We start from the raw sequence: 14835 nt of genomic DNA on the forward strand, positions 1-14835 counted from the left end.
CTGTCCTATGTGTCCATCACCCCGTCTACCCTCCCTCTTAAAGAAAAACAAACAAAAACCCTTTACTCCACGAATAGGTGGCTTTAAAAAATTAAATCAGTGTTCGGATTTTTGTGCAGGATACTGTACATGGTATAATTGAAAGAGGTGGAAAGATGATGATCAATTTCACTTTGAGGCTCAAGCTCTGGTTGGCTTGCCAAACAGGACAACAATACTGTGCTGGCACAGCTGTCAGCTGTAGACATCGTATCATATGCAGATGTAGAAGAATGTTGTTCGAGTTCATTTCCATTGTGAGGCAGAAGGTCTGTTTCACTTTCCTCAACAGGGTTTTTATTTACCAATCCTATATTGAAAAAGAGTAAATAATGTCTTTGGGTTAACTTTGGTTCCAAAATATGATTACCTTTCATTTTAGAAACTTTATTAACAGCTTTCTGGCAAGTATTTCATTCTTTTCTTCTTTTAAATCCCCATACCTGGAAACAAACGGGAGGTTTAATGGATTTCGCTTTAACCGTCTGGCATCTGCTTTTATTTTATCACTAGCAAGTTTTTTTTCCAGCGAAATGGCTGTTTTTTCTTCTATTGAAAGTTTTTTCTTTTTAACGATTGGTTTCCCTGCCTACTAGAAAGACGACGAAATCTAAGAGAGTTGTCGCCGTTCCCCACCAGACGACACTAGCGGTATAGGAGAACTGCGAGAGGTAAAGTGGCGCACGACTTGTGCGATATATCGCACTTGTGCAGTCAGACATGGGTTGTCAAATTCCAACACTTCTGACCCCTCTCATTTCCACGTTGACTTCCGCGCAGTACCGTTCCAAGTTCCGCGTTCCATGTATAAGAATATACGATTATCGATCGAAATCGAAAACTGTTTATTTATATTATCACCATAAGAAAATGATTTCAGAATCGGAGAGTGACAAAAGTTGTGAGAAAGGACAAGAAGTAGCAAGAAGGAGGCTGGATGAAGCTTTGATACAGAAGAAAAAACAGTTCCAGAATTTAAGGAACATTAAAGGAAGAACAGTAAAACGGCGAGATACGGATAAACAACAGAGATTTACTGCGTTCAAGGTAGGTTTTCGAGTATTTAATACATTTTTCTTATTTGTATACTAATGAACTATATTTATACGTCGTACAGGAGTCTTACAAAAGGAAAAAAGAGGTACCTCAAAGAAACAAGCCATGGTCGGTTCTTGAGTGGCAAAACCATTGGAATTCTCTCGACCAAAGACAACAGGACAATCTAGATCGCAAGAAGTCTCACTGCCATATAAATATTGGTTCGAAGATTAATGAGATGGCTGCGAATTACAATGCCTCAGTAATTTGCTTAATCCGTTACCCCAATGGAACTCAACACACCAAGTATGTGTTAGTAAGCGGAGGTGGAACTAAATATTCCAAATCAAGAGACGGTCTTCTAACTGAACAACTCTGGCATCGATATTGGAACAAAAAACAAAGTTAGTAGTTAGTTATATAATTTAGCAGTTAGTATTAAAGATATCTATTATTTACATTTTTAAATTATGTGTTTCAGAGAAACGACAACAGTTATGTGAGGAGAATGGCCTGTGGCTTGAGAGAGCCAGTAAAAGAAAAAGAAAAGAGAGAACAGTGGAAAGGACAGAGAAAGAGAAAAGTATGCAATCAGATTTAGAGAGACTAGAGAAAGAAGAAGACGAGGAAGTATGGGACAATCGAAAGGGGAAACAGGTAACAAATATCTTCAAAATATACACACAAGTTTTAAAGATTTTTATGTTATTTACATTAGAGGAAGAAAAAAAGACAATTTGATAATGAGAGCGTAGAAAGTGAAGAAGAATACAATGAAAGATTGGACAGCGGAATAGAGAATCAGGTAATAAATAGATACAATATATACACATAAGTTTAATATAATTTAAATTTACAATAGAAAATAGGAAAATCACACAACGAGACAGTAGAAAGCGAAGAAGAAAACGACGAAAGATTGGAAAGGGGGATATGGAATCAGGTAGGAAGTACGTATCTACAAACAAAAAAAGACAAGTTTAAAAATATTTTTTTAACAAAAAAGACAATAGGACAAACACGTAATGAGAGCGTAGAAAGAGATGAAAAAAATGATGAAAGATTAGACAGGGGAATATGGAATCAGGTAGGATGTATATACAAACTAAAAAACAAGTTTAAAAAGATTTTTTAAACAAAAAAGACAACAGGTGACTATGGGAATAATGAGAGAGTAGAGAGCGATGAAGAAAACGATGAAAGATTGGACATGGGAATATGGAATCATAATAAGATTTATATGCAAAACAAAAAAAAACAAGTTTAAAAAAATTTCTTTTTACAAAAAAGAAAATAGGACAAACAGGTAATGTAGAAAACGAAGAAGAATACGACGGAAGATTGGACAAAGGAATAGGGAGCCAGGTAAAAAAATATAGACAAAATATACAAACAAATTTTAAAAAATTTTATTTGCAATAAAACAGAAAATAAGACAATCAGATAACGAGAGCGTACGAAGCGAAGAAGAAAACTTTGAAATATGGGGGAAAAAAATGGGGGAACAGGTAACAAATATATACAAAATAGAATTCAAATTTCAAATATTGTTTGTTACAACATAACAAGGGTACAAAGCAAACAGACAATGAGACTTTACAAAACGAAGAAGAAGACGAGGAAGGAAGGAGAAAAGAAATGGGAAAACAGGTAACAAAAATATCAAATAAACATTCAATTTTGAACATTGTTATTTATAACAGGAAAGGGAAGGAAGGAAATTATATAATGAAACAGCACAAAACGAAGTTTACGACGAGGAAAGAAGGAGCAAAGGCATGGGAAAACAGGTAACAAATATATACAAAATAAACATACAAGTTATAAACATTGTTATTTACAACAGAAAAAGAAGGAAGGGAATCAGATAATGAAACAGTACAAAACGAAGAAGAAGACGAGGAAGGATGGGACAAAGAAATGAAAAAACGGGTAACCAATATATACCAGAAAAAACCTACTAGATTGAAACATTCTTTTTTATAATAGATAGAGGAAAGAAGGCATCCGTCGACTGAGGCTTCCGAGGCCAGCGAGACGGCTGCTGCTGAGGCTGAATCGTATGAAATCACGGTCAAAGCCAATCGATCATTCGCGAACAGAACCGGGGCGGTTACGCGTTCAAAATTGGCAATTGAAAATAGAGGTACTATTATTCACATAAACTACACAGAATGGAAATAACGACAAACAATTTTTGTAGATCCTAAATTGGCACAATTGCCTCATGTAAAAATAAACCGTCTGCCGTCATCTATTGCTCACCAGGAAAAAAGAACAGAAACAGGAAGAGGAGAAGGAAGAGGAGCAGGAAGAGGAACAGGAAGAGGATCAGGAAGAGGATCAGTATCAGGTTCAGGAACAGGTTTAGGAACAGGAACACGTACAGGAAGAGGAAGAGGGAGAGGAACAGGAACAGGGACAGGAACAGGAACAGGAACAGGAACAAGACGAGTAGGAAGACCACGAAAAGAAGAAAAACGTTTGTTGAAGCAGTAAAATTAACATTGCGCGTACTTTTTGTGTATGTTTAAAAATAACTGGCAGTAACCTAGTCCTTATTTTGATATTAATCCGGTCAGGCAAAAGGAATACAACGAATTCAGAAGCAGAAGATTTTTTAAAATTTTGATTAAAAAAATAAATAATACGTCTTCTTCGGCAGTATTCTGGGCTGACCGACGGACGAATTATTTATAATTCCGGAGTTATCGACAAATATATTTATTCTTAAGAGACAACTTTGTCTTGAGTTAGATGCACGTTATTTTTTAAAAAGGTTGGTTCATCTTTGAAAGAAAATGTATTTTTAAAATTTTTTTTACATTCTACGAACCACAAATTCCACAACATTGTCAGCATGAGTTAGTAAGTCCTTCAAGGTTATTAATACTGGAACATTTTAATTTCAATTCGTTTGTAAATACTTCATATTCAACCGCTAGATGACGAATGGGTAGAGAATATTTTGTTAAAGAAAATATATATGATGTAAAATCGACCATTCGCAGGTATGAATGAATTTAATTGGCTAATTAAATTTCCCGCGCAATTTTTTCATCTGGTTAAAATTTTGGTAAAATTCAGGGAGACATGGGTCGGATCGGGTTGCCCAAAACTTGATCCTCAACACGCCCTGAATGCCCTTATCAAAACCCACCCAAATATAAAGTAAAAAGAAACCAGATTTTAAAAAATTAACTTTACTTGAACGATTATTAATGAAATCAACAATTTTGAAACATAAGAAAGAGCTTTGTCTTAAGAAAATATATGGCCTATGAAAGCCTCGCTTAGGGCGTAAATCGATAAAATTATTTACAGTTAAAATTTAAAATTATGGTAAATGTGATGAAATCTCCTGTTCAATAAAGCAACCGTTTAAGGTCTATAATTATTTAAAAAAATAAAATAATGTTTTCTTAAGACAACCCTTCTTCTGTTACTTTGAGAAAAACCAAGACAAACCTGTGTCTTAACTTTGTGAGCATGTGTTGGCCAAATCACGCTGTGGGATGACGACGGATGCTTCGACCGGTTGCCACGTGTTATTGCGATAGGCGTGAGGTTTGTCGTTAAAATTCACGATACCTCCAGCCCAGTAGCATGGCGTAAAAGCAGTGAGTTCCCAACCGGACCGGCCAATGGTGAAATTGTTGAACCGCGGTTGAGGTCCACAAGTGGTTGTATCCGTCGTGAAATTTACTGTTGTAGGGGTGCATTGTAGGGCTGAGACGATGTTTCCGGTGGCGATCAGTTTAATGCATTGCCGAAGACCCAGCTGTGCGGCTGCCAGCCATCCATTGTATTGGGCAGTTGACACGGCTTGTGCGTGTTTAGCACGTCGTTTGTCACACTGCATGCTCTGGATGACGCGGATAAGTTCATTTTCGTGACGGATGGCGGCGTCCTCCAAATACTGGATTCTTGCGTTTTGTCGGATCTTGATATCTAAAGGGTCATTTCTTTTTGTCACAATATCCTTGATGATGGATGGTACGGTAACTGCGGACGGTCCCAATGGGTATTTAATGATGAACAAATGGTTGTCTCCGATCACGGTCCAACCGTCTATTTTTTTTGTCGCATTTCACGGTTTGGCAGCGTGACGTCAACCGTACGTGAAAGTCCAACTGTTTGGAGTCGTCTTGGAGGATACAAGTCCCGTTCGTTGAAGATTCGTACCAGAATCCCACGCCTTTCTGTTGGTTTTTCCTAGTGGCGTGTTTATCATGTCTCCTTCGTCAATTCGGGAAAGGACGACTTCTGCTAACATACAGTTGACTGTAACCACAGTGGTGGTTCTTAGCCAATATCCGAAGTCCTCCGGTTCTTGGTTAAATATCCATTTGTTTTCTGATTTCATCATTGGGCTCTCATTGCATCGCCTCGACTGTCTCATTATATCACACTCTACCGCCGTCGTTTCCATGGCGATGTGTTCCGGAACGGTAATAGCTTGTCCTACGAAATTGATCGTGATATGCTTAATTGATTTCCATCTACCACAGATGTATCCCGGGAAGTTAAAAGCTGCCTTTTTGTCGGTCATGACTCGATAGTCGACTTTCATATTCGAATTGCATGTGGCAGGTTCGCAGGAGCCATCGGAAAATTGGAGGAGTCCGACTCTGCTTGGCTTGTTGCAGTCGCATGTCGTGATCTGGAATGCGTTTGTCGAGGAGAGTAGTAGGAGTAGCGCGGGTCGGCATAATACTTATAAGGTTGGGTTGGACACATACATGGAGAACAATGGGGTAAACAGAGCATATGGGGCCGTATACGTTGCTATGCCGCTGAGTGGTTGAATATTTTTATCTATCTATATCTTAAACATCCTATCTTACATGGGATTATTAGTATTAGGGGTTGATGTTTGGGTAAGGGAAGTTACAGGGGGAAACATGGCGTTGTCGCGGGGAGGGAGAGGCAATGGGGGAAAGTGAGTAAGATGAAGATGGAGGGAGAAGTGAGAGATGGTGAAATGGACTGCTGCAACGTACGTTTGCATACGCTGTTTGTATCCGGCTTTATTCCCGACATCCTAAATTGTGGGGGGGAGGGAGGTGGTTGTGGTGGAAGTTCGTTTATCGGGGGGTTTACACGAAGAAAACGATTCACTATTGCAGGAGCGTGCAGAGAGGTAAGGAGTGGGGTTGGGTGGGTTATAGTATACGGATGGCTGATAATGTAGCCTATTGAATCGTATGGCTGTTGGAGCCTTATCTGTTTTTATCGGAAGCATCCTATGGTATGAAGGGTTGGGAACAGTCTACGTGACAGTCGTGTCACGCAGGTTATTATGGAAATATGGCAGGTTCGTTTTTCGTTCACCGTAGGAGTGGGAAAAAGGAATACAAGGGGAGTGCTATATGGCTATATGAATAAAAGGGGTGAAAATATTATAGAGGGCGCACCATATTGTTGCCTGGGGCATTTCCCCGAGATATGTGTACGGCCAAAATTTTACGGGGTGGAAGTTGGGTTAAGGCAGAATGAGCAAGGGTGATATAGAGCAAGGAGATGGGGAAAACGGTAGACGAGCTTAGAGTTAGCATATCAACTATAATTTTATTGCAAGTTTCATCCGCGTTTATCGGGCGCATCCTATATGATGGCCGATACGGACTCTCGGGAGTTTATGCAGCGTTAGTAGGGTGGCCCCCGAAAACAACACACTAGTTATACTTTTACTTTTAGATTGGGTTCCATCGGTTTCTTTTGTAACTATCTATCATGGTATTAGTATTATTATTATTATTTTTTTTTTTTATTATTTTTTTGTATTTTTTTTGTATTTTTTTTTTTATTTTGTCTGTTTGTTTTTTGTTTTTTTGATTTGTTTTTTGCTTTTTTGTTCTCATTGATTTTGTTTTGTTTCTTTTTTTTTGCATTGTTCTGTTTCTTTTGTTTTGATTTGTTTTTTGTTTCAGTTTTAGTTTTATTTTTTTTTTCCTTATTATTATTTTTTGTCTTTGCTCTGTCTCATTTTGTGCATGTGTATGATTGTTTCTATTTTTTTTCCAGACAACTCTTTGAATGTGACTCATTGATCTTTTGGGATTGTTCACAAATGAATTGTATTTTTAGCCAATTCCAACATTTTTTCTTTCCTCTAGTCAAGGTTGGGCTTTAGATGATTCTTCAAGTTTGAATTTTCTAGTGCTTGGGGCAAGATCAAACGTTATAATACGTTTTTCCGTAAAGCTTGTCCAAAGTTCCATCGATTCTTTATTGTGGAAATGAAACTCTTTTCGTAAAAATTATTGAGCTTCCTTTGATTGCTTCGAAACAAAGCTCTCTGTTTTAACAACTAAATTTACTATGTCCATCCAGCGGGATCCCATTGCATTTGAATGCAACATTTCTTTAACCCATCGTTTCAATTCTTACTGGCCTTGGCCCGTGTAATAAGGTCAAAGTTGAAAAGATTGTTTCTTTTCGGTGTCGATAGAAGTTTACTTTTTATTTCAATTCGTATTTTTTTTTTTTCTTTTTATTCTAATTACTTTTTTTTTCGAGTGTCCCAATCTAGATTCTGTCGCAATATTTTAATAGTTTTGTTTGGAAGCGAAATATTTGTGTTTTTTTTTATTTTATTCTAGCCGTTTTCTTTCGTTTCTGTTTAAAAAATTAATTTTGAAATTTCCTTCAGGGAAACGAATTCTTTACCTGGAGATACTTTGCCTGCCAGTTGACAAGATAATCGGTTTTCCTGATTCAAACTAATTCACACGAGTCCGAGCGATTTCTTTTTTCCGCAAAAAGAAATATATTTTTCGTTTATTGTTTGTAGCACCAAAGAATTACGTATCGTATACCCTAGGGCAAATCCTCACTCTGGGAAGATATAAAAAAGTGAGGTGATGACTACACTATCACCTTGCTCTTGTATTGCAACCTCATCCATTTGAGAAAACCTGGGAGACGTACCCACTAAACCATGTTGTGCTCGTTTTATATTAGTCTTTCTTCTGTTTCTGATTTAAACTCGATTTCTGACATTTACTTCATGGAAACCATCTCTTGACTTTTAGATACTAAGCCTATCAGCTGACAAGAGAATTCTAATCCACCAAGGGGACTATCTCTCGGTAGAGTGTGTGCCATATTATAATTGTTTTCTACAACAATCTGATATTTTCTGTTTTCGTTCGTAGCGTTTACGAAATTGCTTATATATATTCCCTCGGGTAAATCCATACTCCGGGAGAATAAAAAGAGAGAGCTAGTGCCTAATTTATCACCCTGCTCCTTTATTGTGGCCTCTACAACTTAAGAAGATCTAGACTTATAAAAATCTACGTTGGACTCAGTGCAATTGTCATTAATGTTCCGACGCGCTTTCATTAAAGATATCTATGGGTAGAGTCTTCTGGCTGCGGCAGTATCGAATAACTTCCACGCCTTCCGGTAAATCCATATCGGAAATAATAGAAAATGAGAGCCGGTGACTAAACTATCACCTTGCTCCCAGATTGTGGTATATACTACCTGACAGTTCTTTGAGATATAAAATACCCTTTTAACTGCGATAGTGACTGTATTAGCCGTCGTTTCGCAGCCCGCAGCGAAGTAAGAAACGGCAAGGGAAATTATTCAAGGTAATATTTTCTTATCGTTTACCTTATATAATTTCTGTGTTGGACTCAAAGCCATCTTATTGATGTTCCGACACTTTTTGTTTGCGTTACAAATATTTTTGTGTAACGGTTTTTCTCGTCACCAGGATCTAATGTTGCTTTGATTGAAGTATACCTTAGTTTTCCATAGAGTTCTTTGAGCTACTTGTGAATTTGATGCTGTATTATTATTATTTTTATTATTTAAATTAATGATTTTTTTTTTGCGACTGATTTAACTTTCTTGGAATCCCTTTTTTAAAATTTTTATTATTAATTTTTGATTTGTTTAAACTAACCCTATTTTACAGCTGGTACTACTTGTTTTTCTGGTTTAGTAAAGGGTAGATACGTTAGACCTAATCAGACTGTCTCTACCTCGGCACGAATTTGCTTTATGTCCTACTTGTTGACAAAAATAACAAGAAGGTGGTTTTTCCCGTACTTTATTTTTTCTTGAATATTGAAAACACATTTCGATGTTGTGGTTTGCAAGGCCGCAATTTGCACACCCTATGGCAGACTGCATAAACCTATTGTTTTGTCTAAAACTATCTTGACCTGAGTTGTTTCGGTTAGTCTTTCTGAAAGGCTTTACGTGTATCTGTCGTGTAGCCGTAGGCTTGTTTTTGTCTAGTGAAAATTTTTGAGGAGGAGGGCTTTGAAAAATTGATTTGTTTTGATTGGTTCGACGCATAATTGTGCCTTCCCTTTGGTGGGAGAACCGTCCAGTTTTCTTGCCAGAGGTTAGACTGTATCAAGCTGTCTAGATTTTCCATGAGGTCTATTAATCTGTCTATTTTATTGTTCAAATTTGTAAATTGTTTTGTTTCGTGCATAGTATACTCGGTTGTCTCAGAGACAGAATTTGGGGCGTGATAGAAACTGTAGGATTGAAGAGTATTATTAGTCGATTGTAGAATCGGAAAACATTCTATGGTCTGGTCGACAACATCGGAAAACGAATCTGACGCTAAAGAGGAATAACTGGGATTCTTTGAAATTACACTTTCTCTTGTGGTTTTGCCAATCTGCCTGTTTGCAATATCTAAATTTTTTATTGTGTTGTCTGTTAGAATATTGTGGGATGTGATAGACAGGTTTTCGTTGTTAATGACATCTCCATTCGGCTTATCATTGCTCTGAATTGTTACTTGGTCAATTTTCGATTTTACGTTTAAGCTACTTAATTCGGAAGCAATGCTACTTTGGGGGAAAAGATTGACGGAACTTTGTCCTTCCGTTAAGGGTTCGAATTTATGAAAAGAAACGTTGCTACTTGTTGGTAACTTAATTTGTTTTTTTTTAACTGAATTGTTACTTGGTCAATTTTCGATTTTACGTTTAAGCTACTTAATTCGGAAGCAATGCTACTTTGGGGGAAAAGATTGACGGAACTTTGTCCTTCCGTTAAGGGTTCGAATTTATGAAAAGAAACGTTGCTACTTGTTGGTAACTTAATTTGTTTGGTTGATTTTCTAGACGTAAAAAAAATAGCAATTCTTTTTATAAACGACGTTTTGGTTATTCTAGTTAGGTTTGACTGCGTGTCAGATAAAAGAGTCTTAGGTCTATCCACTTGGGTCAAGGATACATTGTTCATAGTAAAATGAGTTGGCCTTTTTTGAAAGCCTGTTTTCCTTTCGGACAACAAGAAGTCATGTTCAGCATTATTAGCTGAGATTGGTAATATTTCCATTGACTCGATAGACATATTTTCAGTCTTAGTTGGCTGTTGAAAAACCAAAAAAAAGGTACGTCTTGTCTTAGGCTTAACACAAGTAAACAACGACACTGTAAGTGAGTTCGAAAACCGCTGCCACCAGATGTAAAGGAGTACACGACGTTGTCATGTTGTCTCCAATACGGAAAAGTTTAATTTAATGCGGCGTCTTTACTCACAATGTCTTGTATACTTAGCAAGCATAAAACAACACGCACGCAATAAATAAAAAGCCGTGTATTATAAACCGATTTGCAACAGGTAACCGTAGAATAATTAAACAAGCTTGTAAATTGAGGAAAGAAGACTCATGACACTTAAAGGTTACCAATGGTACTAACTTCAAGGCATAGACGTAATAAAGCAAGAGTCAAACAGCTACTTAGTGATTACTTAAAGGGGTACTTATTCTGCGGCTTGCAAGAGTTACGGTAGCGGGCTCGGCGGGAGAGCTGCAGAGGCCTAAGTTGGCACATAGAAGAGGCAGAGTAGATCTGACTGCCTTTTGGGAGTTTGCGGTGGCTTTTTATATGTTAGTCATCATCCCGTGGGGGACATACGGGACAATGTTAAGGTATAGGCGGACAAAATCGGGCGGTATCGGGCGAATTTGGACGTCACGAAGAGGTATAGGCGGACAAATTCAAGCGGTATCGGGCGAATTTGGACGATTGTTAAAAATAGGCCGGGCAGTTTCGGGCCGTTTCGGGCAATTCCCAACAGACAAAAATATATCTATTTTAGCTACGGCAGGTTAAGGCCGTTTTGGGCGGCTTTGGACAAATCATAAAAGTTTCTATTTATAACGGGCGTGCCGAGACTTGTTCTCTCCGCTTGTTATATTTTCTAGAAAGTCTAATAACTAGGTCAACTAGTGGGGTATTAAGTTAAGGGGAGTTTAAGAAATAAGGTCTTAGTTTAATTAAGCAAAAATAAAAGGGGCAAGAAGGGGCTTCGCTTGGCGTTTCGTTACACATTTACAGCTGGTAAATTCTTAATCGTTAAACTGCAGAAAAGTGTAACCTTAAAACTGAACTTGTTCCACGGAGAAGAAGAGCATGGCACAATTACCAGTGACCACTTGTGGCTAGAATCGATACTTTTGATGCAGAAGACAATTCATTTCCCATTCAGTCAACTACAAGTACTACTGCTGGTAAGTAAAAGCAATCAGTATTCGTACTATTGTACAGTATCCTGCACAAAAAGGTGAATACTGATTTATTTTGAAAAAACCATCTGTGGGTAGGAAATATTAATAGTTTACCTTTTCAAGGAGAGGTAGGGTGGTTTTGGCGCAATATCATCATAAGAGGGGTTGGGTAATATCAGTCCAGACACTTTTTTTTATTGCCCTAGGTGAATTTGTTGCACGTTTTAAATTTTTTTGTTTTACACAATCAAATATTTTCTGATTCCCCTAATTATAGAGTTAAATTTTATATTCATTATGCTGTATTCCCGTATCTTTTATTATACTAAAACTTAAATAGTTTGGGAAAGGGAATTTTTTTAAGTGAAGAGGGTAATAAGTTTTATCCGTAAAACATAGTTTGCCTCGTTTCTACTTCAGGCGCTGGATCCTTGTTTTCTTTTTTTATGATGGACATTCATTTGCATGTTTTTCAAAATTAAAAACAAAGAATCGCCTTTCGCCTTTCAAGGCGTGAATCCAGCGCCTCAAGTGAAAACGAGGTAAATTATGTCTTGATTTGGTGACTAGTAGCTGTAGTTTTCCCGATTCTCCCAAAATCGGGTTTTGGAACCTTTTTTCTCCGACCCGCACCAACCCAATTGCCCGTGGATGACAATTCACAATAGTTGTAATGAAAAAACACCAATATTTAATTTATTCCTGTGCTATAGAATTAAAAATGATATAATAAAGGTATAAATAGTTTATTAACAAAACAATAAGTTAGAAACAATAAATGTAAACCTAAATAATAATAAATAAACATGAAAAATAAACAAATGAAGGCGGCAGCCCGACTACTCCACACACACACACACCACAAGCAGAAGGTGTGGAGGGGCTATAGGCTGAAGAGAGGGAGAGAGCCAATCAGATGGCTGGGATAGTCCCACTGGGATGTAGCAGTGATGGTCTTGACCCTTTGAGACCGTCTCGTGGAGACCAAGTTGTATTATCGGTAGACTCCCCTACCCCCCGGTTAAGTAGAACAATTTTTGCAATACAAAATAGAGTCTTTGCATTACTCGTTATTGTCATTATCGGATCGGGTAATCGGGTAGCATATGGAAACACCAAACGATTTTTATCAGTATGCTAGCTATCTATTAGTAAATTGTTAGTGGCTTATTGGATACGTTTCCGTCGGCCTGTTTGTTGTGTGTGACAAACTTTTGTTACCCGATGATTTTGATGCAGCAGCCTATACTCAATTGCGCACAAAAAGGTGGTTTAACCTTTGTTACTGTTGCCATGTTTGGAAGTTTTAGAACAATGGAAGCTAAGGTTGCTGCTCACTTCAAAAATGACTCTCATGTGTACAAGTCAAATACGTTCGAAGTGTGTATTGATGCAATATCTTCCTCAAACATTCATCCAATATTTTGTGAATCCCACAGAAATCAGTCATAACCTTTTCTTATTATGGAGTATGTACATATCAGATGTTTTTTTGAATCAAAGCGTTACAGAGACCTGCATATTCCAAAAACAAATTCAGCTATTCACAAACACTCGAAAGTGTCAAAATATACTTGAAAACAATAAAAGCAAACGAAAAGAAAATGTGTTCATATTTTTTCTAAGGAATAACATGTAGTCGGACACACCCGTTTGGTGGCGCGACTGCCACTACAACCTTTTCGTAAAATGAGCGGAGCCCCCCCCCTAAGGGGGGTTATGAGAATTTTTAACATGGAGAGTGGGAACCATCTCTCTATACACCTGCTCAAAGTATCCTTTTTGAGCGACCAACATAAACGGATATGTTCCCATTACGGGTGGGGGCTGTGTTGCTGAAGGTGGGTGGGTGTTTAGATTTGCTCGAGTACACAGAAGGGTATCCCGCTATATGGCCGTTACTATAGAAGGCTATGGAACAATCCTTACGTTCGGCCTATTATATCATGTAACTGGGCTGAACGGCGATTGTACGTTAATTGCTCGACCTCAACCTTGTGTTGACCACTTTATTCCCCAGCCTTTTAACGCACAAACAAAGAAAAGCGAATCTACCCGCTAAGGTGCCGCCCCCTCAGATCTCAGACCTTTTTCAGCTTTTGAGAACACAGGTTTAATTTTTTCCAAGTGCTATAAGTATAGCAATGCCTAGATCGTCAAAATCGTCTAGTGCGTACAGCTCATCATCAGCCAACTCAAGGAGATCGGGTCGCATTCACAGACGAAGCGTCGTGGTGGCCTCAAGTAAGGAGACAGACGACGATCGCAACCATAGCAACAGCAGCAGAAGCCTTTCCCCTCAACAGAAGGTGGGATTTTTTTACTTTATCGACCCTGAAGAAGTGGCATCTTGCCACCTTTCTACGAAGAAACCTAGAGATGAGTCGACTTCAGCGGACGAACCGGCTGCGAAGAGGTTTACGGTTGGGAGATCACGAAGCAAGAAATTTCGCAACTACATGCTTTTATGTCTCCAGCCTTCGGATGCGAGGTCGATTCGCAAGCGTTATGAGCCAGATTTTTTGAAAAAGTCAGGCTCTCTGCAGTGCCCCAACATTGACCATTCCATGGCCCGAAGAATGAAAGAGAGGAAGGGACCGGAAATCTCGGACGCTTGCAACGACACGTTACGCCTGCTAGGTCACGCGTTCGCTAGCCTTACTGCCAAACGACGAGAGAATATTCTGAAGTTTACCAACCCTAGATTCGAGTTTCTCCTGAAAGATCCTAAACGCTTCGACTCAGACGAATGCGATGAGCTATTTGGGCGTTTGTTTCTTCGCAGTATGATGAGGGACGCCGACAACGACGCCAGGCTGAGAAACGTGAACCGTCCCAACAGCTCTGGTCAGCGTGGTTCCTCTAATAGCAGCCATCATCCTGGCCGTGGGAATGGACGCCAATCGAGTTCCAGCTTCTCATCAGGTCCCAACAGAGGAGGGTCTAATAACAATTTTCACGGGAGAAGGTATGTCGAATCTTTAGTTCCTGTTACTGTCGATTCAATCCGTATTGGTGGTCATTTCCGATTCAGCGCCAATTTCTGGTCCACCCTTACGAACGATCAATTGGTTGTTCGTTCTGTATCAGAGGGGGTCCGCAATCCTTTTTTCTCTCCTCTAGCCGTTCCCAACAATGCAATATGTGCATGAGTGCCGAGCTAGAGGCTATCTGTGACGAAGAAGTTCAGTCTCTCCTTCGTAAAAATGCAATTGAGGTGGTTACGAGACAGACCTCTGTTTCGTCAGTGGTCTTTTTGT

At 38.6% G+C, this 14835-nt stretch overlaps 1 protein-coding gene across 1 annotated transcript; it reads left to right on the forward strand.

Annotated features, from left to right (window-relative positions):
- Positions 1-638: 638 nt before the first annotated feature.
- LOC116934523 (glutamic acid-rich protein) lies at positions 639-2867 on the forward strand. Its single transcript, XM_032942025.2, has 10 exons — positions 639-1086; positions 1157-1481; positions 1559-1734; positions 1796-1882; positions 1940-2020; positions 2084-2164; positions 2222-2442; positions 2505-2585; positions 2647-2727; positions 2781-2867. Exons 1-7 carry the CDS (start codon positions 760-762, stop codon positions 2342-2344), a joined length of 1200 nt encoding a protein of 399 aa, XP_032797916.2. The 5' UTR covers positions 639-759; the 3' UTR covers positions 2345-2442; positions 2505-2585; positions 2647-2727; positions 2781-2867.
- The last annotated feature ends 11968 nt before the right edge of the window (positions 2868-14835 follow it).

The sequence above is a fragment of the Daphnia magna genome, linkage group LG1, assembly GCF_020631705.1.
Source record: "Daphnia magna isolate NIES linkage group LG1, ASM2063170v1.1, whole genome shotgun sequence".
NCBI lineage: Eukaryota > Metazoa > Arthropoda > Branchiopoda > Diplostraca > Daphniidae > Daphnia > Daphnia magna.

Excerpts from the sequence above, each read along its gene's own strand:
- LOC116934523 (XM_032942025.2), top strand. The coding sequence starts at position 760 with ATGGGTTGTCAAATTCCAACACTTCTGACCCCTCTCATTTCCACGTTG. Across the intron at positions 1,087-1,156 it reads AGAGATTTACTGCGTTCAAG|GAGTCTTACAAAAGGAAAAA; the intron begins GTAGGTTTTCGA and ends TACGTCGTACAG. Across the intron at positions 1,735-1,795 it reads ACAATCGAAAGGGGAAACAG|AGGAAGAAAAAAAGACAATT; the intron begins GTAACAAATATC and ends TATTTACATTAG.